This window comes from Cryptomeria japonica, chromosome 11, assembly GCF_030272615.1.
Source record: "Cryptomeria japonica chromosome 11, Sugi_1.0, whole genome shotgun sequence".
Taxonomy (NCBI): domain Eukaryota; kingdom Viridiplantae; phylum Streptophyta; class Pinopsida; order Cupressales; family Cupressaceae; genus Cryptomeria; species Cryptomeria japonica.
The window spans coordinates 506,924,665-506,948,140 of NC_081415.1; the positions used below are offsets into that span (position 1 = coordinate 506,924,665).

General features: G+C 36.8%; 1 protein-coding gene across 1 annotated transcript in view; it reads right to left on the reverse strand.

Annotated features, from left to right (window-relative positions):
• Positions 1-443: 443 nt before the first annotated feature.
• LOC131068284 (uncharacterized) overlaps positions 444-23,476 on the reverse strand; it is a 50,132-nt gene continuing 27,099 nt past the window's right edge. Inside the window, exons 4-7 of the mRNA XM_058003453.2 lie at positions 3,140-3,247; positions 2,942-3,053; positions 2,746-2,836; positions 444-2,600 (exon numbers count right to left, since the gene is read on the reverse strand). Coding sequence (XP_057859436.1) covers positions 1,329-2,600; positions 2,746-2,836; positions 2,942-3,053; positions 3,140-3,247 — 1,583 coding nt within the window. The 3' untranslated portion in view covers positions 444-1,328. The remainder of the gene's footprint in view (positions 2,601-2,745; positions 2,837-2,941; positions 3,054-3,139; positions 3,248-23,476) is intronic.

The following is a 23,476-nucleotide window of genomic DNA, read 5'->3' on the forward strand; positions in this document are numbered from 1 at the left end:
TGTCATTGAAGATATTTTTGACATACTTAGGCATATTTTTTACATTGAAAGTCCATGGGGAAATATAAGGATTTCACGAGTCCTGAATATTAACGTAGCCACACTATCTACACACAAATAATGGTACTAAGCATGCTAAAGAAATAATTTTTAACAGTCCCAACAATTTTGATAATACCTTGAGTGAATTGCATCTTATACCCTTCAAGAGAATAGTGTAGTTGAGAGGAAGAACAAAACTATTATCATGATGACTAACCTATGCTAATTGTTAGATGGATTGAATGTAAGTCTTCGACTTGGCAATAAATTATGCATCTTATATTATGAATAGACTCTGCAAAGAGATGTTAGAAAAGTGACACTTGAGAATGCATGGAGCAGTGTTGCATTAACTAGAAATAGATTAGTAATTAAACTCTACAATTTGCGTGTAACTCGTTTCCATTAGAAATCACAGCATTCATTCTCCTAACCATGTATTGCACTGAATCATGATTAGGCTTGAAATGGTAGTAATCATAATAATGTGAACATAAGTATATTTGCTTGTTAATTGTTTGCTGCAGTATATCTGTGAGGCAGTACACACTGCAATTTCATGATAACAAGTTTCCTACATAAGTGTGAAAATAAAAAACAGAAAGAAAAAGGCTATCCAGCCCCTAGAATGCACCAAGACATCATTATCCTTTATACATTATAAATACATTATAATAGATGTTTGGTGCATTCTAAGGGCTGGAGACCATTACCAAACAGAAAGATGCAGTGGAGGCAGCGGCCAATCCATTGACAAATATACAATCACTAGAAAAAATCACTTACCAATAAATTTCAGAGTTTTCACTGTCAAATGGAAAGGAAAAATAACCTCTGTAAATGTGTATATAAGGACTGAAATTTTAGCCAATTTGTTTCTCGCAAGTATGACTGAAACATTCCCCCATGTACCTGTCAGCCAGGAATCAGAAGCAATTTCAAGCAAGTGTATTATTGGGCACCTGTCTATTAAGAGTAAGAACTCCTCTCCATAATTCCGTTTATAAACAGCTTTTCCACTTCTCTAACTATTAAAAAAGTAATCTTGAAAATCAATAGGGATCTTCAAGTATGTTGTTAGCATATTAGAATCCAACTAAAATCAATTACCAAATGGAAAATTGTTAAACCTGAATGCTTGTCCTTCAATATTACATGTTTCATCAGATAAACGATTTAGATGATAGTCAACAACCAAACAATTCGTGCCATTTGGGCCACTAGATTTCATAGCCTCTTCCTCACCTGTCTTCCATACACTTTCAAAAGAGAAATCAGTACAAGGATTAACATTTAAGGCCAACATGTTCTGCTCCATAAGAATCATAATCACAATCTACAAGGTACATGGGCTCTGCCAAACGCTCCCATTCTTCCCCCTTAGTGACACAAATGTTTGGAATATTTACATCATCTTCCAGTTCAAGGTGAAGATCCATGGGAGAATCTGTACTTTCCTTGATCCTATATGGAAAACTGATTAGAGTGGATACTCCTGGATCCTGCACTTCTTCAATCAAGTGTAGGCCATCTGTGTTGAGTAACTTATGCTGCACTTCTAATAGATTCGATTCACTAGACAGAAAAAATAAGGAAGATTCTTTCCATTCCAAACTGTCAGTTCCATGCTGTAGTTGTTTACTTGAGAAGCTGAAACCTAAATCTGGACCAATATTGTCTTGGTCATTATGGCATACAAAGGGAGCCAGACTGAGATTCTGAGATATATCTTGGAAAGAAAAATCTTCAATCTTGTCACACCTTGGAATATCCTTATAAGATGAACCCCACAAGACCATACTGTTTCCTGGGATTGATTCTTTTTCATAATGCTTATGTTTGTCTTCATGAGCCAGCAGTGGACCGAAACAAAGATTGTTCTCAGGCAAAGTCCATAATATCATCCCAGTTTCAGGAGGGAAACCTTGCCCGTGACATCTAAACTTGTCTATATGATCCACCAATTGCATATTAATACTTTTCATTGAGGAAAAATTTGGGGATTTACAATTTTTGTCATACCACTGTATTAAGCTCAGCTCATCCCTTTTCACAGGCAGTGAGTCAAAAACATAATGCCTATTAGGTTGTAGGATGTCTGTGAAAAGAGGAAAGTCTTCTAAGCTCTGTTTATGATTATAATCGTCGGACCACATTCTGCTAAACACAGGAGGAAAATGCCAAAATTTAGTATCAAGAATGTTTCCATGATCAATCCTAGCCTCCTGAGCCAATTGCTCCTTGGTGCATAACGAATGTGTTCCCAAATCCGCATGTGCTAACCCATGAAGACCATATCCATAACTATCATAATCATATTGATGAACTTTATCTGCCTCCCATGAAGAAATTAATGACAAAGATTCTTCACGCTGAAAATTTGAAGTCTTCGTATTCAAAATCTTATTACAATGTTTATATCCAAGTCCCTCTGCGTTACTCAAAATGTCAAATTGAGAACAAGCTTTCTTAAAATCATCCTTTAAGTCCAGACAGATATATGTTTCTGGATGGAAATTTGATTGTATAGGTTTCTCAGTTCCAACCGATATGTCTTTCTACGAGAAAATCAGTGTAATTAGAACAAATATTCAAGGATTATTTTCTTTTGTTCCTTTCTCTAAGTCAATTTAAGTGCTGATTAGATATAACAATATCATTAGAAGAATCAACTGAAACAAAATAATATTGAAATTTACATACAGAGAATTCAGGATCCTCCTGAGATTCAGTACCAATATTGCTATCATTTGGAGCTTTTAGTCTTTGGAGGAGAATCATTACAGATTTGGACCTGCATTAAATCTTTGTAATTTGGTATCCTATCTTGAAGATAATGTAAATGAACTTTCTACTACAAACTCTATGCTAGTGTTTTGTGCATCTATACGAATCTCACCCATATAAAAGAAAATCCCCTGTCTCAATTGACAAGGCCCTTGCACAAAGATCTTGCAATTTCTTCCTTTTTTTATGAAATACTTTTCCATAATTGTCTGCCTTCTTGAAATCTGCCAAATTTGTTATATTGTCTCGTAACACTTTAACACAACAATACTGACGTCTCTAAAATTACCTGCAAAGAATACATTCATACCAATTTGAGATGGAGAACACATTAAATCTGATTTCCCATCTATCTCACAATGAGAACTTGATGTAGCTGCTGGACCCGGCTTATCTTTTTCCAATAAATGGTTATCACCTGAAAAAGATGAGTCCACGGAAATGAATTTTATTCAGGTATAATGAACTATTTTTTCATACAGAGCAACTGCCCTATTTGTTTTGCATAAGAAAGAGGTAATACAACATGGGAAAGCATCAAAGTAATCATTCCTCTGTACGTAAGAAAATGAAGTTATTGAAGTAGTTGAGAAAGAAGCTAGACTCTTATACATCAACAATAATCTATAGAAATTGAGATACTTCACTGAAAATATTACTAAAGAGAATAAAAAAATAAACAATATGATGATTACAATATATTTGGAAATGGATCTAATTTTCCTGAACTGTTACAGACATTAGCTGTGTCTTATAATGTAGATAGATTTAAGCTGCACAAAACTAGGAAATGGGTATATTTCTGAAACCAAAATCCTACTGGCCATGTTCTACCAAGTCCCCTCACAAGGGAAAAGAACACTTGTAAATAGCCCCCAAATCTCAGAAAGAATATTTAATTAGCAAAATAGCAAAGGGGCAGGGGCAGCGAACCAGGGAGAAAGACAGAACAGTTGCGATGCATCCATGTGGAGCATAGGCTATTGGAAATGCAGGCCTTGAAACCCTCCAGAAATGAGAATTTGACAATGAAAATGACTAGTTCAAAGAACAAGGAGATAAAAAAAATTATTGTTTGTGTAATAGCGTATTCTTGCAATAAACAACACTCTAGGCTTTAAACACCAATTGATTTCACACATTTGTGCAATGTCATCACTTTGTACAAGTACGATTCTCTATGAATGAGAACAACAGAAGTTACCACTCCTGAATATGTGTTAGGGTTGAAACTTTGTAAAAAATACATTATAGGTGACCTGACTACTTCAGTTTGAAAACGTTTCCTCTATGAATGATCACAAAATCATTACAGCTGTAGGACAACATAAAATAAATTTGTTTTGAAATGATGGGGATTATTAAAATTGTCTACTAAAAGAAATTCAAGCGGTCCAAAAAAATTTCCAATGGAATGCGCATATTTCAGAACTGAAATGTGCTGCGAAGCTGAAAATGCATCAACAGCAGTAGAAAATGTTTCAAAATGTGTTTATATTTGGAAAGCATTGCTGCAAAGAGTTTCTTGGCATTTCCAACATTTTTCTGAACAGTTTCAGTGTTAAAAATAATTTCTGGACTGGAAATGAGTGATGTAAGGAGATTTGTGCAAATTAAGAATATAAAATCTAGATTTTTTAATATGTACCATGTACTGCTAGAATTCCTAGTATGTTTTGGCACTAGAAGCGTAGGGGCCACTGGGCTTCCAAATAGTGGAAGACCAATCATTCTAGTATTCAGTTACAATGCAAAACATGAAATGGTTGGTTATATGTTGGGTGTTAGATTTTCAAACATATTACTAAGATGTAACGTTATTATGTTATGTACCCAGGCAAATGATATTATGAGCATAAGCAATGATGAAGTAGATAACATCTATATTACTGGGTTTGTCTGATTTGCTTGCCGTATTGGGCGGGTCAGGTTTGGGCTCAGATACAAAATTAGGACAGTCCCAGGTTCACCCAGGGTTCAAGCCAGAAACCCAGGGTGCTGATGCCAGACCCTAGGGCAACCTGAAGCCTTACCCAGACATACCCAACTCAAACGGACATGTGCAACTTAAAAATCTAGTGATTAAAGAATTTCGTAAAACAAAAAAGCACATTTTTAAAATCTAATCTAGTCTAACGTAATCAGTATGACATTTTTGCCATAAAGTGATTCAAACAACATTCATTTGACAAATACAAAAGAAAAACACACCTACTTTGCCTCCAAGATCCATTTTTCATTCCTGAAGTTTGCTGGCTATTTTTTCAAGGTGAAGGATTGACAAAAGGATTCCAAAATGTTTCTTGAGTGTTACGGGAGAAAAATACCGTGTTTGTAAACAATTTCAATAGGTTGCCAGTTCTTCAACCGACTAAAATCAGAATACATACTTCTTTATCCACTTAATTTAAGTGCTAACAATTGGTTGCAAAAAAGCTAAGGATTTGGTCTATATGCATTCCAACTTGCATCTCGTCATGTAAGAAAGCCAATTACAACAAGGGGGTGAGGAATTGGGATGTAACTCTTGAGTGTGCTGACTTGGATGCTTTTGTTGCATGACTTGCCTCAGTTTCCTTAGATGAGGTAGAATCTACACATGACATGGCTACTAGGAGTGGTATTTTGGGTGCTTATGGTCCGAACCAAATTCTGACTTTGATGCTCTTGATGAAGAGCAATATGGAAATTATTGATTGTTTATATTGACATTTGAAATTGAAAATCAAGAAATTATGAGTATCTAGTTTTTTATAAATTTTTAATATATGTATGGTTGTACCCAGCCATACCAAACGTAAGGAAAAAAACCATCATATGGAGAACTTGTACCCAAACCTGAACCAGCAACATAGGCTAATATGTGGCACACATCCCCTCTTAGTTGTATAGGTCGAATGGGTAACTTGTGAAATTAGTTATTATTTAATTTCATTGGAGAGAAAGCCATATGATCCATTAGGATCCAAGAGAGATTGAATGCCCCATTTGTCTTTTCTTTTCCAAAGAAGGGATGAAATGTTTGTGTCTTTTCCCCAAATAAGACAAAAAGCAACACACGTGACTTTTCATGTTCCTCAAATGACTCCACGTCCAACGCGTCTCTTTATTTCCTAAGCAAGAAAAGCGGTTTAAAGACATTTAGAGAGTGAATAAGAGCATTGAATCCATTCCCTAGTGAATGTATTATCAAGGAACGCAAGTTGGAGGTTGACATGACTAGGAAAAGAAGAATTACAGATGATGGGTTAAGTGGCAGACTTGCCAGTAAGAATAAGTGAAGTTGCATCTCTTCTCTTTGTACTTATTTTCTTAAGCAATAACAATCTAGTAGATGGGCAATTGCTGCTACCAATTTGTTTTTCCCCATCCCAAGATTTTCCCAGATAAAAATATTGCATTGTGTTGTAAAATTTCTTTGTTATTTAGTTTTTATTTCCAGCCTAATCAGCATTTTAATCCTCTTATTTAACTGTCATTTGAACTTTTCAAGTAGCACAATATCAAATTGTGTTTTGTTAATTTCTATAGAGAAATTACAGATCACTATCTATAGGAAGTAAATACCATTTTGAGGAATATGTTTTTGATATTAAAAGCAGCATAACAAGGGTGCTGACCATATAGATAAAACAGCCTGAAGGCAGCTTCAGCATGCTATTAACAGCATATTAACAGTAGTCCAGTCAATAAAATCAGAAAAAAGTCTAGAGTAAATAACCAGTAGTAATAAAGTTTTGAAGTTTTTGAAACTATACAACCAAAAAACCAAAAAAACAGCTAAAATGTGGCTAAGCAAATAGGCCATCCCAATCCTCAGTAAGGAATTTAAACAGGTCCTTGCAGTTTCTGTCCTCATCGCCAACCTTCTTGAGCTCCTTCTTCGGCAATAGACAAAGCGTGGCTATGGTTGTGAAGAAAAAACACTCCATTTACCATTTGAAGGTAGTGAAAAAGGCATACAAAGGAGTTTCATTCATTTGGCTACCCTCTCAATAAGATCCTTTTGAATTTCAGGCAAGCCAAAAACATGGTAGCAGAAACGGCCCCCTTTGGTTTTCGAGTTGCATATGAATATTAATCCTGTGATATCATTCATCAATAAATTACTATTCCCTGGAAAGTAACCAAAAGGCAATCTCCAAATAGTTGCCCTAATTCTTCTAACATTTAATTTTCTTGAAAACCCCATTATTTCACAATAGCTACATAATGGTATCATGCTGTTACATCCATCTTTTACATGGATGAATTTATTCTGTTTTGGAGATTTATATTGCTAACATTGCAATTGATATGAACATCAAAGAGATGAATGATACTGGCGTGAATATTTATATTAATGATTGTTTAATATGTTTTTATTTAATTAGTGGAATCGTGAATGGCTAAGATTCAACCTAACTATGTTTTTTTGTGTCTAAGTGGATGCAGGATAGCTAACGCCCTCAGAAGGGAGGGAAAGGATCATCAAGGAGAGGAATGCAAACTTCAGAAGAGATCAAACTTGCTATCAAGCCCTGAACTTAAAGATAAGTTGCCTTGGGGGTTAGTCATTACCTTGGTATTGGGTGGTTTGTCATAGCCAGTCAGTCAGATAGGTGGTTGGTCTTTTCCTTTAACAGCTATCTTAATATTTATAATTCTATATTTCTTTTGTCTTTAATTATTGAAATAATATTATATCTATTCTATAATGGTCATCTTAGTTGTTGACTTAGTTGTTTTTTTAGTTTGTTTAGTGTAACTACTGCTTCTTTTATTATAAGGCGTAGTTAGCTTTTTAGCTTTTTAAGCATATTTAGCTTTTTAGCTTCAGTTAAATGGTTTGTTCTTTTTAGAACACCGTCATGTAATTCTCTATATATACATTGTATATTCATGAATAAGATTAGATCAATTATTTATACAATTATTTTTCATGGTATTAGAGCGAGTCAATGGGAATTTTTAGGATTGTGCAAATTTTTTTAAAAATTCGTGGAGGCAATACCTAGAATTTATTTCCAGAAATTATTTTAAGTGATTTTTTAATGAAAAAAATCATTAGTGCTTTTTCAAAGATTCGAGGGCATTTTCGGAGTTCGAGGGTTTCTGGGCGAGTTTTGTTTCTGCTAAAAAAAATTCTAGTTTTTTTTGGCCAAGGGAAATCACGTTTTCTAAAAACCACGATTTTTTCGCTTGCACAATGCAGTTTTTTTTTCTTTTTTGTTCATACTCTGAGAAGGTAGTAGTGTTTTTTTTTCCCAGTGGCACGACGGATTTTTTAGGCATCATTTTTGTTTTTTGCACCCGACACAATTCATCTGTGTTTTAATGCATTTTGACAGTCACGATTTTCGTCCTTCGGCCGATATTTTGGGGGCACGCAAGGGTTTTTTCTCCTTCAACGAGAATTTCGTCATTTTTTGGTACGCGATTTTTAAGTGTTGTTCTGTGCATGTTTTTTTGTGCGTTTTTACTGACGGCCAATGCTTTTTCTTGAATTTCTAGACCTGCAAATTTTGCTCTCTGCCTGTGACTAGGGTAGGATTTTTTTTGTGCACGATTTCTTGTGTGTAGAAAATATTCCGTGGCTAGGGCACAATTTTTTGTGCCTTTGGGTACAATGATTTCTTGTGCCTTAGGGTTTTTAGCTGATTTTTTTGCGTTTTCAAAAAATTTATGGGTTTTCTGATTTTTTTCCACAAAAAATCATGGAGGGTTTTGCTTGATTTTTTCCTCAAAAATCAGGGTTTTGCCTCGTGATGTATGATGTTTTGCCGCATGATGTTTTAGGGTTTTGTTTGATTTTTTCCTCAAAAATCATGTTTGGCTTTGATCAATTTTTCTCCTAAAAAATCATGTATCATCTGTAATTCGCAATGTTCGCGTCAAGGGTTTTACCCTTTTTTTCCACAAAAACGATGATTTGTAACCTCAGATTTATGGTTTTTTCGATTTTTCTCCTAAAAATTGTGAATTCTCTCTTGGAGGGTTCCTATTTTAGGGTTTGACGATTTTTTCCACAAAAATTGTGGTTTGTTGCAATTTGTTTTCGTTTGCATCTGGCATTGCTAGGGCAAACTTCTGCAATTGTGGTTTGTTGCAATTTGTTTTCGTTTGCATCTGGCATTGCTAGGGCAAACTTCTGCAATTGTGGTATCTTGCAATCTATTTTGGAGTTGCTAGAGCAAACAATGCTCAGTGCTCTTCTGCAAAAGTTTTTGCGGTTTTTGTCAAAATCGTGTTTGTTGCTCATTGGAGGGTTTGCCGATTTTTCCTCAAAATCGTGGTTTCAAGCGTGTGAGGATTACATCAAGTTGGACAATTTCTGGTACTCTTGGTCATTAACATTTTGCAGATCCTGGGAGGGTCTTTGTAGCAACAGAGTATTCTTTCCATTGCATTTGTGATCAAAAGACCTACAGTTTCTTCTATAGGGTATTGACTACTATTGATGTGTTTTTTACACACATGCAAACACAAAATAAAATACTCAAACGTAACTTATCCTCTCTTGAATAAAGCTTCTCAAATGCTGAAGATTGGCTTAAGGATCACTTGAGACAACTCCAAGGTTTATAAGTGTCAGGTCTTGATGTGTGGATAAGCACGAGTGGTCATTGTGATTGCTATTTCATCAAGGGGCCTTTTGACTTGAGAGGAGACTCTTGAAGTACTTTGCGGATGATATGTAGTGAAGTCTTTTCCTACTACTACGAGATGTTTATCAAAAAAAAAATGACAAAAAATGAGAGTTGAGAGGTTCTAATTACTCTAGGAATGGATGGATGAAAGACGAGATGAGTCAAGCTATACTAGTCTTAGCATCGCCATACAAGAACAACTTTACCAAAACTAGTGCAATCTTCTAAGGAAATTTAGAGATTTTCAAATCGTTACTAAGCATAAGACACCATCACTTGAATGCATACCCATGATTAAGCAACAATTGAACTTAAATACTTTCAATGATTCTAGTTGACCATGCAAGGCACACTTATAATCAATAAGAGGCTAGTGGTATGGATTTCAAGCTTCACTATGCGTCAAGTATAACATTCCATCATTTAATCTAAATACTTAAAGTAATATCAAAGATTGACTTGAGAAGATGAAAAACCATGCAATAAGCTTCAAAGATTGAATAGAAACACCATGACTTCAATGTTTTATTAATCTAAAAAGTCAAACAACAACAATTCTTCAAGTCCTTCTCTTATCACTCTTGAATACTATCTCTAATGTCTAGTCTTTCTAGGTTAATCATCGATTAACTTACTAACTTATTAACCTTTTACAAATGAAATGAGTGGAGTTTATATAGGACTCCAAATACAATGAAGGGCCAAGACCGAATGAAGATCAAGGGCCGAGATTTTGTCACATAAACCCTAATTAGGGTTTGATACAAATGAAACCCTATCTAGATAAGCATCATCATGGAATCAACCAATGAGAAAACATGTGCTGACACAAAAATCAAGGAAGCATCCTCCAATGAGAAAATGAATTGCCAAGTAGGATCATAACAAACTATCTTCTAGAATCTTGTTTCCTTTCTCTCCTTCCCTCTTGCCATATTCAATGAATTTGGACACTATGCCCTCTATCTCAGTCATCGGGATCTCAAGTAGAGACTTCAACTGTTCCTCCATGTGCATGACTTCATCGAAAGCTTTGACAATGGCATTCTCCCATTCAGGTTCGAGTCCTTGGGTTTTGTTGGCTAGTACCACGAGTTCAAGCATATAATCCAACTATCCTTTGGTGATCATTCCATTAGTCCCATGGAAGATAACTCTTATTCTTTCTTCCAACTCTCTAGCTTCTATAATCGCCCCAGGATCAATTTTCTTCTCCAAAACAATATGTGCTACTTCTACTATCTTATCATGAATACGATGCATATCATCCTAAACTTGACTGCATCCGTTTCCACTCTCCTCAAAAACGATCTTCTTTGTGCGAAGTAGACTACTCCATTGTAAAAAGCTGGGTGTAGATCCTTCTCTTCTTATCTTCTCTCTTGATAAGACTTCCCTAGGTGTTTTCCTTATTAATTGCAATACGGGAATGATGACATCTCTAGCATGAGCAAATGCTTTAAAGGCCTCTATGAGAACATGAGTTCTTCCAAGGACTCTTATGACTGTGTCGAGTGTCTTCATTATGCCCTTCATGAATTCGCTAACTCTAGTATATGAATTTGTTGGCATTATTGTCATTGATGTCAAAAGGATGTCAAGAGAGGTTGCAGAGATGCAGGTAGTAGTCGCACATAACACGCAGGTTATGCTGTGCTATTGTGCATAAGACGTCGTGTTATGTTGCTGGAGTTTCGACCTAATTCATCGACCCCACATTGTCCGCAGTAGTGACCGAGTTTCGAGTTGGGATTGAGAGTCGTGATTTCCACGTGGCAGCAAATTGTTTGATTCACGTGTATCTGTGGGTCCCGTGGTGTGTTCAAATGCAGGGAAGAGACCGTGCGGTATAACACTTGAGTGAAGAAGAAGACCTTTCGCAACTAACCCGTAGCATTGAGATGAAATTTGCACTAGTCGTGCGGGATAAAAGTTTCATTGAGGTCGAAGACCACCCGCTATCCCACTGCATGATGAGCAAGAGTTTGTGACTGCGCGAGGCAAGAAAAGTCAAAGGGAAATGTGTTCCCCCGCTATCCTGCACCACGCAAAGTATGTGCATGGTGTTCGTGCGGGATAAATCCAAGCTGGGTATAGCGACTCCTGCTATCCCGCAGCTTGTTTGAATTGAGATTGAAGGTCTTGCGGGGTAACAAAAGATGAAGCAAGAGATGCTTCCCGCCATCCCGCGGCATGATGAACGAGTGAAAGGTGACCATGCGGAATCATGAGGACAAAGGTAAGAATCGGGCTCCCCACTATCCCGCGTCGTCGAAAGTGAGGAGCGATGGTCATGTGGGGCAACGCAAGGTGAAGCGAGATATGCAACCCGCTATCCCGCGATACGAAGTAAAACAAGATGATGGTCAAGCGGGGAAACATGATGATAGCAGAAGAATGTTCCCGCTATCCCGCACCGTTCAAGGTGGGTATGCAATGGTCGTGCGGGACAAGACAGTGAAGCGAGAAAAGGATCCCGCTATCCCGCAACCTGCAGATGGATGTAAAGTGGATCCCACGGGATAAGTTAAGACAAGAAGATGGTGCATCCCGCCAGCCCACATGGGTACAATGGGCGTATGAATGATGATGCGGGGCAAGTTAAAATGCAATATGGCGAGCATCCCGCAGCGACAGAATTTAAGGTCATCATGACCATTTGAGGTGTTTGAATAGTAAGAAATGCTTATGTAACAGATTCACACACTCCTGTTTTGGACCAATTTGCTCTGCGGCAACGTGCGTAGAGTGAATTTGTCTGTTTACTAGGCTTGTGTTGCAAAAAATGTTGGCTTTGACAAAGAAATTATTCACAATTTAACAGGAGAAATCAAAAGGTACAAGACAAACATTTGAACTAATATCTATGCTGACAGTTTGTATCCAATTTGGACTCAGACAAGTTTCCCCTGATTCTCAAAACACTATTTTTTCATCGGAAATTGCACGGCTCTTGGGTGTTGGACAAAAACCTAGGGTTTGATGCTCAAACGTGAACAAAAACAGTGAATAGTGAACATAATCTTGATTATATTAAGGAATAGTCCATAACCTAGTGAAAATCCTTTTCCAAACGCGTGGATTTGTTGTGGTTTTTGACGAAACCCTAGGGTTTGATGCTCAACAGTAAACAGGAACAGTGAATAGTGAACATAATCTTGATTATTTTAAAGGAATCGTCCGCAACCATGCAAATCCTTTTCCAGATGCGTGGATTTGTTGTGGTTTTTGAAATTGAATGATAGTAATAGTTGAACTTTCCATTTTTGTTTACGTGGAACAGATGTGGCGATTGACAGGTCAGCTTCGCGTACTGTGAATCATTGTGAATTCAGAGTACACGAAGCTCAACAAACTAGGGTTTGATGCAGGAACCCTAGGATTTGAAGATGCTGAAAAGTGAAGAGGAACAGTGAATAGTGAACATAATCTTGATTATTTTAAAAGAATCGTCCGTAACCGTGCACATCCTTTTCCAGACGAGTGGATTTGTGGTGGTTTTTGAATTGAATGATGGTACAGGTTGAACTTTCAAATTATGTTTACGTGGAACGGATCTGGCGATTGACAGGTCAGATTCAGAGTACTCTGAATTAGTGTGAATTGGTTAGCCGCCCTTGTTTATCTAGAATTTGTTCAATATTGAGAGCTTGCCACCCATCACTATTGGCGCAACCCTACCTCGATAGCTCCTTCAAATATAGGAGTTGTTAATATTATTGGCTCGTCCTTTGTCAAGCCTGGATAGGTTTGTAGATAATTTGGATGGTTGTGTCAGTCCCGATGTTGCAAAAAACTTTATAAAGTCAATTAAGTCAGGGGAATCAAAAATAGCAGCCATCTCTAATCCCTTGAAGGCTAGAAATAGCAATCAATTGATTGAATCAGCGAAAATTGTAGACACCTCATATGTGGTAACCCAATGCTCTAACCTGGAAGTTTCTAACTTGCCCCCTTTGGTCGAAAACCTCCAAAGGGGCGATGACAAGAATATGGTTAATGAGGCCAATGTTATTTTGGAAAAGAAAAACACCCAAGAATTAGCCTTAGACAAAATTGGGCAAGCTATTGCCTTGAGCAATAGCAAAATCAATAAGAACCTCAACAGCAGAAAATCTTTTAATGGACCCACAAAACCCTTAGCCCCCCCAAAAGGTTCATAATAACAATGATCAAGAAGATGCAATGCTTGAGACTGTTAACAACAATGGCAACAACCATCAACGCTTGAACCATAGTTGAACTACTCACTGAAAACTCGGTCGCGGTTTTTTCTTCAGGGCGAGTTTTTACGACTTTTACTCATCATTTTAACTCGCCGAATTCTTGGGAAAAACTCGTCGAGTTTTTGGCGAGTTTTTCACAAAAACTCGGCGAGTTTCTATAAAAAACTCGGCTGCATTAAAAAGAAAGGCCCAAACATGTTAAAAAATTATCTATTTTTTTTTCAAGTCAGTCTCATTCTCTTCATCAGAATATATACATGAAATATAACATTTAAGTATAAGTCACATTTCAATATAAATGTGACTTATACTTTAAGTTATATTTCATGTATATATTGGCAGGATGTTTGAGAGTGGTTTCAAATCTCTAGGAGTTATAATGCAAATTCTAGGTTTTAGAAGATCTTTTAAATTTTCAGATAGTCAAATTTCAGTAATCAATATGCTCCTATCAACATTCTCTCACTCTCTCGATCTCACACACTTTATTTCCCCAAATTTTAGACCTATCTATCTCCCTATCACTCTTCCTCTATCCCCCTCTCTACCACTCTCCATCTCACTCTCTCCTCTCTCCCCCAAGATCTAGACCTATCTCTCTACCCCTCTCTTCCTCACCCTCAGACCCCCACGAGGGGTGCTAACCTCAACCTGATTTTATTTTGCAGATGCTTGGTGGCAAAGTTGGGGTGGATATACCCCAAATCTCAAAAATTTTGCCCTCAGAATCTTATGTTAACCTTGTAGTTCATCCAGTTGTGAGCGCAATTGTTGGAGCTTGTTTGAGGCCATCCACACAAAGAAGAGGAGAAAGTTAGCTCAAAAACGCCTCAATGACCTTGTCTTTGTGCAATATAATCTTCGGTTGCGCATAAGGTAGAGGAAGCACCAGCTGGTCCAGTTGATTTGGATGATATAGATCCTTACAGTGATTGGACATCGCAAGAGCAGCCTCCATTGTTTACAAAGGATGACATCAATGATTTGGAGAGGCAGGCTACAGAGGAAGGGGGTGGATTTTGTTTCACACTGGATGACATTGAAGAGGATGAGGAGGATGAGGAGTCATTGTCAGTGCCAGGAGCAGCTAGCGGCAGAGCTACATCTAGGATGGAGGACCAGTCACAGCCTGAGCCAGCCATATCGAGCATGGAGGCACAATCACACCCACAACAGACCACTAGGACTAGACCCTCTAGTTCTACCTCTCCCCTAGTTTTTACTAGAACTGGGAAGAGGAAGATGTGATTGTAATGATGTATTTACTTTTAGTTTTACAAAAACTATTTACTATTTTGCTTCTAGCCATCAGCATTCCTCACGAGGATGCGATTTTGTACTCACTTCGCATTTAAATATATCTAGACTAAGCTTGTTTCTTTTGTGTTCCCATTTATTAACTCATTGGATACATCTTCTCATTGAATTTTGCAAAAAAAAATGCATTTCTAATTAAATTTAAGCAATTCTTTAAGCTGTTGAGTTTTTTGCCGAGTACTGGTCGAGTTTTTCCCGAGTTTTATTTTCAGGCCTTGGCGAGTTTTTGGTTTTGGCGAGTAGTTCTACTATGGCTTGAACAATGGTCTATCCTCCATGGTCAAGAACATTGTTCATGAAATTGAGACAAAATATCAAGCTCTTAGATATTTGAAAATCTCTAGTTGCTTGACAAATAATAATAAACCTAGAGTTAAGCATATCCAAGATGATAGCTCTAATATGCTATCTGAGCCTAAGTCCATTCATGAACAAACCAATGCCCATGTAATGGAATTAGAAAAGGGCCTATAAATAGACCCTATAGTTGTTCACAAAAAGGATTTGGACAAAGAGATTGAGGCTAAAAGTCAAGCTCCAAGAATTTTGCAGATCTCAAGTAACTTGATAAATTACAATAACTTTGAAATGGAACACATTAGTGAAAATAACATTCGTTTGCACTCTACGACTAAATCCAATCATGGACAAGATGATGCCCATGCTTTGGGTGTAAGCGAAGAGCTACAAATAGATGCCAAGACTTATAACACCAAAGATGGGGAAAACTATCATAGATAGGAGAATGATTTTCAAGAGTTGATAATTAATAATCCAAACTTGGAAACTGAAAAGAGAATAGAGAACAATATAGAGACTCTTGCAGGGGTTATTGAGTTGTTGGATAGTGAAAAGATCACAGAAGGAAAGTTGAATCTTGAATTTTAACTTCCACCCTTCCTAAAGGTAATAATCTAGCATGTGGCAAAAAAGCTATTCCTATAGGAAATGGCCAAATAAAAATCACAAAGCATAAGAGAAATAAAAGTAAGAAAGCTTTAGATCCTTGCTCCAAAAGGAAAGAGAGAGAAAAGGATTCGTTAATGCTTTGACACATTCAAGAACCCTATGGACACCTCTCTATGATAAATATTGATGATAAATACTGTACTTCATTGGCAAAACATGGTTGATGCCATTACTATTTGTGGGCCGGGTTCACAGCCCCTAGTGCTGATGACATAAAGGGTCCAATTTTCACACAAAAGATGACTATTGTGAAGGCCACAATAAAGGAGCAACAATCAATATGAAGCAAGAAGGGTTGCGCAATCATAACTGATGGTTGGATTGATAGAAGAAATAGGACATTGCTAAATTTTCTAGTTTCTTCCTCAACTGATTGTACTTCCTAAAATGTGCATTTATTTAGTGATTAATATTTTTAATTTATGCTTTATTGAATCATTGATTTTGTTTCTTTTTCAAGTGGCACCATATTCATCAAATCTACTGATGCTTCAGGACATACCAAAAAAGTCACATTCCTTTGTGACGCTTTACATGAAATCCTAAATGAGGTGGGTGAGAATGTGATTCAAGTGGTGACAGACAATGGAGCAAATTATGTTGTTGCACATAGAATATTGTTGGATAGGCACCCACCATTATTGTGGACTCCATGTGTTGTCCATTGCCTTGACCTCATATTGGAGGAACTTGGCAAGATTCCATGTATCAAAATATTTGTAAATTCATATACAATCACACATGGTCCTGAACCTAATAAGGCAATTCACAAGGCAGATGGAGTTGGCTCGTCCTGGCATAAAACAATTTGCAGCAAATTTCATCACATTACAATCCTTCTTTGGTCAAAAGAAGCTTTGAGGTGCATGTTTGTTAGTGAGGAGTGGATTTCCTCATCCTATGCTAAGACCAATGCAAGGGTTGATGTGGCAAATTTGATGTTCGATGAGTAAGGCTTTCAGGTACCTATTGTGGAGATCATAAAGGTAAATGAAAATCTAATCTACATTATGTTTCAATTTTTATTCATATTTTTCTTTGATTTTCTTATTTTGTTCACTTACTTAAGTTAGTGCTTCACAGTTATTGCAGCTCATTGAGCATTTGGTGGTTCTCCCACAAGTTGTTGATGGGCAAAAGCCCACAATGGGCTACATATATGAGGGCATGGATACGGCCAAGGAGGCCATTAGATCCATATATGAGGCAGTTGAGACAAAGTATCGTCCCATTTAAGAAATTATTGATAGGTGATGGCACCTTGAACTTCACAAGCCCCTACACGTAGCCGCTTATTACCTCAATCCAACATTTCAATACCACCCTAATTTCAAGGCAAATGATGAGATTCTAAGTGGGCTCTACATAATGATACAGCAGGTGTCACCTGATTCTAATGTTGGAACATAGATAGTCGATGAGATCAAGACCCTTAGAATTGTACAAGATCTTTTTTCTCATGAAATATGCCAAAAAACTCAATCAACATTGCAGTCAGAAAAAAAAATATTAAGGGTATAATTTAAGTTTAAAAATATTAAAAAAAATCCTCTTTTTATATTATTATTAAATGTTGAAACTTAAAGTTGGATAATAAGATTGTTTTTTTTCTTTTTCTCATCTCAAATGCATGGTGGGAACTATTTGGTGCTAAGGTATGAAATTTTCAAAGGATTAAACTTCAAATATTGAGCCACCATGCAATGGTTCTGGTTGTGAGCGCAATTGGAGTATATTTGAGCACATACACTCCAAGAAGCACAATAGACTGTCTATGCAGAGGTTGAATGATCTAGTCTATGTTCATTACAACCTTCATCTTTGCCACAGACATATTTGGGGCATTGACTCCACTCCTAGCACACTAGAGGAAGTCAGTCCACAATTTGATTAGATCACTGAGGCTAAGGATCTTATCTTTAGAGATGAGGACCTCGATTTGGTTGACCAAGCGGATAGAAAGGCTGAGGTTGTAGCCATGGCAGAGCAGAAGGATAGAGCATGAGCAGACACATTGGATCTTGGTGTGTATAATGTCCCCACTCTGAAATACAATTTAATTATAAAATGATAATAATAGAATTAAAATTAAAATATAAAATAATATAATTAAATTTTAATTAAGTTAATGAATGGTCAAAGGCATGAAATGAAAAGTTGTGACTCCCTCAAACATGAGATATAAAAAGGAGAAGAGAACCTCATTTGTGGGGGATAATTTACGAATCAGAAGTGCAGATCTGATTTAAATAAGGAATGCAGATCTGATTGTGAAGGGTTGTGTCCCTTTCAAAGGGCAGAAGTAATTAAGAGTTGCACTCTTTCAAAGGGTGCTAATGGTGAAAGGGTGTGTCTCTTGCCAAAGGGCATCCTTAATGAAGAGGTGTGACCTCTCCCTCACATTGAGAGATATAAAGAAAAGGAATCAAAAGCATCCAGTGACAGGACCATCAATCAGATCAGATCAGAACTGTTATTAAGTTATAGGAATTGGCAGCTTCCTAGTAGGGGACATGACAGATATAAAAGTAGAACAATTTCCCCAAGGTAGGGCATCAAAGAAGGAATTGAATCAGATCAAACCAACTAAAAGTAGAAGAAGGATTTTACAAATCAGAGTAGGCCTATTACATCCAACATATAAATATATTAATACAGCAGATTATAAGCATTCCATTGAATATCATATCTACTCAAGGTATAATAAACAGACCCTAGAGCAGATCTAAGGAATATTTATGAGCAGAAATGTGTGAAGACTATGAGCAGATTATTTCAGACTTCATGAGAAGTTTATTTCAGACTTTATGAGCAGCAAGAGATCGAACAGGAGCAGACCTAATATAATCAGATCCAAGCATACAGATATTAGTATTACAACTGTGATTTGATGTGAAATAATAATTCTTGTAGATCTCAACTTGGATTTGTTATTTTAGGGCAAAAACTAGGGCACGTAGAAAAAGGGACATTACAGTGTGGGTGGAACCGAGACAGAGGCAAAGATCTTGGCTGCATCATCATCCAAGAACTATCTTAGATGCCTTCGTACGAAGGATGCAAGCTCCTCTAAGCCATAGACTTCTAGCTTTTGTTTTGATATATATATTTGTTTGGAACTTTTGATACCATGGATTTCATATATCTAAGTGTGCTATTTTCTTCAACTAAAATTTGCATATACTTATGTGATTGATGTATACTTGTGTGTGTGATCAGATTAGCTTCTACTTGATGATGTTACTGTGTCTTTAAGATTTATTATTAAAGGGTGTATGAAACAAGTTTTCAATCCTTAAGAATCTCTAAATTTATTGATTTTTTCAATTTGCTGAGTCTTAGTTGAGTTTTTGCCGAGTTTAAGCGCCAAGTCCAAGTCAAAATCAGCTTGCCAAGTCTGCATTGAGTCCGAGTCTCGTAACTGTGGTAAAAATGGAAAAGTATATCTATGGACCTTAACATTGGGTTACCCAAGACAAATAGCAAAGGCTGCATCTTTGTTGTGGTGGGCAAACTCACCAAGCATGCACATTTTTATGCCATATACTCTAATTTCAATACTTCACAAATTGTTGATTTATTCCTCAAGAAGTTTTTCGAATTATATAGGTTACCTATGAACATTGGTAATGGCGAGGTCAAAAAAAAATTGACCTTAACATTGGGTTACCCAAGACAAATAGCAAAGGCTGCATCTTTGTTGTGGTGGGCAAACTCACCAAGCATGCACATTTTTATGCCATATACTCTAATTTCAATACTTCACAAATTGTTGATTTATTCCTCAAGAAGTTTTTCGAATTATATAGGTTACCTATGAACATTGGTAATGGCGAGGTCAAAAAAAAATTGACCTTAACATTGGGTTACCCAAGACAAATAGCAAAGGCTGCATCTTTGTTGTGGTGGGCAAACTCACCAAGCATGCACATTTTTATGCCATATACTCTAATTTCAATACTTCACAAATTGTTGATTTATTCCTCAAGAAGTTTTTCGAATTATATAGGTTACCTATGAACATTGGTAATGGCGAGGTCAAAAAAAAATTGAGTCACTGTAGGCAAAAATTGTTTCGTTTGATAGGAACAGAGCTCACCCCTAGCACAAGTTAGCACCCCCAAACGGATGGGCAAACTCAAATTATCAACAAATGCATTCAAGGGCACCTAATAAATTACGTTTTGGGCAGCCAACAACTTCGGTCAAGTAGTTACATTTGGAAGAACATTGTTATAACACTTTGTACCATATGTCCATAGGTATTTCACCTTTCAAGGCTTTGTATGGATATAATGTTCTAACCTTTATGGATCTTGCAATCACAAAACAAAGGTGTCAAGAGCAATAGATATTATCAAACAAAATCAAGAGGTATTGAAATTCCTCAAGGTCCATCTTCAACACACTCGAAACCAGCGTATGCTCTATGGAAACCAACAGCATACCAAAAGAGTTTTTGAAGTTGCAGACATAGTTTATGTAATGTCCCCTTTCTAACCAGTTGACAGGGTGAACCATTAGCCTAGTTTGTTGAGTCTTGCATGCTAATAGGTTAGTGAATAAGGAACTCTGAAGGCATTCTACTTAACTTGGGCATAATTTTATATTTTATGTTGTCTAGGACTTTATAATTAAATAATATAAGGTCTTTAAGTGAAAATTAAATTATTTCACCTATGTTATTTGATTATTATAAAGTTAAATAATTTGAGGGTCCCATCATCATAAGTTGTTTTTAAAAGGGGATCGCCTAGGGAGTCATAAGGTGGCTTAATAAATTAAAAATAAAAAGGACTTAGGTTGGCATCCAACTTAGGGAGACATAAGGTAATTTTAAAAATTAAATTAAAAGGTTGCACAACCCTAATTAGGGCATCGAGTTTGAGTTTTTAAAAAGATTTTTGGAGGGTTTGTTCAGGGGTTCATGTTATTATCTTTTTGGAGCTTTGGCTATAGCTTCTTATGGAGGCATCTTCTAGTTAATGAGGACGAAACCCCTCATTGATGACATTTCCTGCATTGTTGAAAGATACAATCTGGGAGATATGTGCTTATTACCCTACAGGCAACAAGTGGACTATCAGAGTAAATATTTCAATCATTACAAGGCTGTTGCAAACTTGTGGAGAATGATTATACAGGTTTTGAAAGTTTTTATCAGACCAAATTGGGCAGTTAGGTGCTGCATGCAACTTTCTATGACTTCACTGGCGTTTGGCTCTCAAAATTGAAGGTGTGGTACCCAAATTCGAAGATTTGCAGGTCTGATTTTATGACAACAGTAATTCCCAGCCAGCCACTTTTGCTAGATACACTTAGTTTGGATTTGTTAAGGTTTATTATGAACTAGGTTGTTGTTACATTGTTGAAAAACTCAGTATTTTCATCAGCTTTTAGATCTGGAAATTTCAGCTCCTAAATTGCATGTTGATAGTATTATTTTCAAAATTATTATTTGTTGTTGTTTATCATTGTACTCAGCAAATTTATCAAAAACAAGTACTAAAAAATCCCCTTCTTCATCTTTTGTCTAGTCTGAAGAACAAAAAAAAATAATATAATATAGTAATTTTAATTTGAAAAGAACAACAGGGACAGGACATTACAATGGTATCAGAGCACAGTTTTCCTGCCATCCAGTGGGTTAATGAGTTTCTATGAGCATCAGTGACAAAAAAGGAAGATACCAGGAAAGACTAAAGAAACGAGAAGAAGATTTCTGGGAGCATTGGCCTTCAGATATAGAAGAACAACACTCTAGAACCATTCTAAGTATTCATCAAATTCAAAGAAAATGGATGAAAGAGGTGAAAGCGGTAAAAGGGACCAAGAACCAAATTGCAAAACACTCCTTTTGGATGCTTTGCTTAGAAGTCAAGAGCAAACCAATCAACATATTGCACAGTTGGTTGATGCAGTAGCCCAGATTTGGGCCAACAATCGAAGAAATAATGAGTAGAGAGATGAAGAGGATCAACCCAGGGCTGCTAATCAGCATCCATAGCTATACCTTTCATGCTCGTCTTTCCACCTATAGTGGAACCTCCAACTGGAAATGATCTTACATTGGTCAAATTACAGGATGAGCTTAGACAGGATTGGCTTGCTGCAAGACCTGATTTTCAGTGTGATATATCCCTAAGGGATTATATGGATGTTAGGATGAGATATATGCCTAACAGGGGCAATAGGGCACAACATAATGACTTGTGCAGGAAGGTTAGGAAACTTAGCTTACCATACTTTGATGGATCTGGTAAGACATCAGCGAGAGCATGGGTCCAAAAGTGGATTCCTATTTCAATCTTAACCCTATGCCTGAAGAAGAGTATAAAATATGTTGCTTTGCACTTAGACGGGATTGCTCACGAGTGTTGGCATCATGGGATGATCGCCATGGCTCATGCACAAATCACATCATATGCAATGTTCACTAAGAGGCTAATTGAGAGATTTGACAAGAATGATCCAGAGCTATATTTTAAGGAATTATCAATGTTGGTGACAGATATTTCTGAGAGGGGACTTATTGTGCATTTTATAGATGGGTTATTGGAACCTCTAAGGGGATGGATTAAGGCATTCAATCCTCCAACCCCACAGGAAGCAATTAAAAAGGCTAGAGATATGGAGACTACCTCTTCAAAGAGCAATTTCAGTCCAAAGGTTTCCTACAAAAGAAGGACAAGTATAAAAAGAATTTCCATAAGGAATCACATCAGCCACAAACTGATTCAAAAAGGTTGGACATCAAACAATTAAATGATCTCAGGAGGAGAAAATTGTGTTTTCATTGTAGGGAACCATGGGATCCTTCACATAAATGCAGCATGAAGCCAAAGGCAAAACAATTAGAGTATTTTTCTGCTGATCAATCAGCATCAAAAAAATTAGATCAGCCATCTGATTCAGAGAGTGGTGAAGAGGAAAACACTCCAAAAGAAGAGCCCAAGGAAGATAAGACCCTTGCCCGACTTTCCAATGCACAAAAGGCGATTACTTTCAAGGTGAGAGGTGTTATACAAGGTCAGCAAGTAGTTGCTTTGATTGACACAGGAGCGACAAATAATTCCTTGTACTTGCAAAATTCTTCATGGGTATAAAATTCCTTGAACAAACGGAAGAGCGTGATGGGTTTAAGGTAATGGTAGCTGATGGGTATAAAATTCCTTGTACTTGCAAAATTTCAAATTTGACTATGAAGTTAGGTGATTATCAGCTGCAAGATGAGTTTTACGTAGTAGATATGGGGGACAATGATGTCATACTTGACATGACATCACTTGTGGAGTTCTCTTTCAACTTGCAAAAGTTGGAGATGAGGTTTGAACATCAAGGGAGAAAGGTGGTACTCAGAGGACCTTCAAATGGTGGACTAGAGTAGTGTCACTCAAGAGGATGGAGAAGCTAATTAGACATGATCAAAATGAGTGGCCAACAAGGTGTCTTATTATGCCCAAGGTTCCAGGCATTCCAAACCAGCAAAAGAACAACTACCACCTA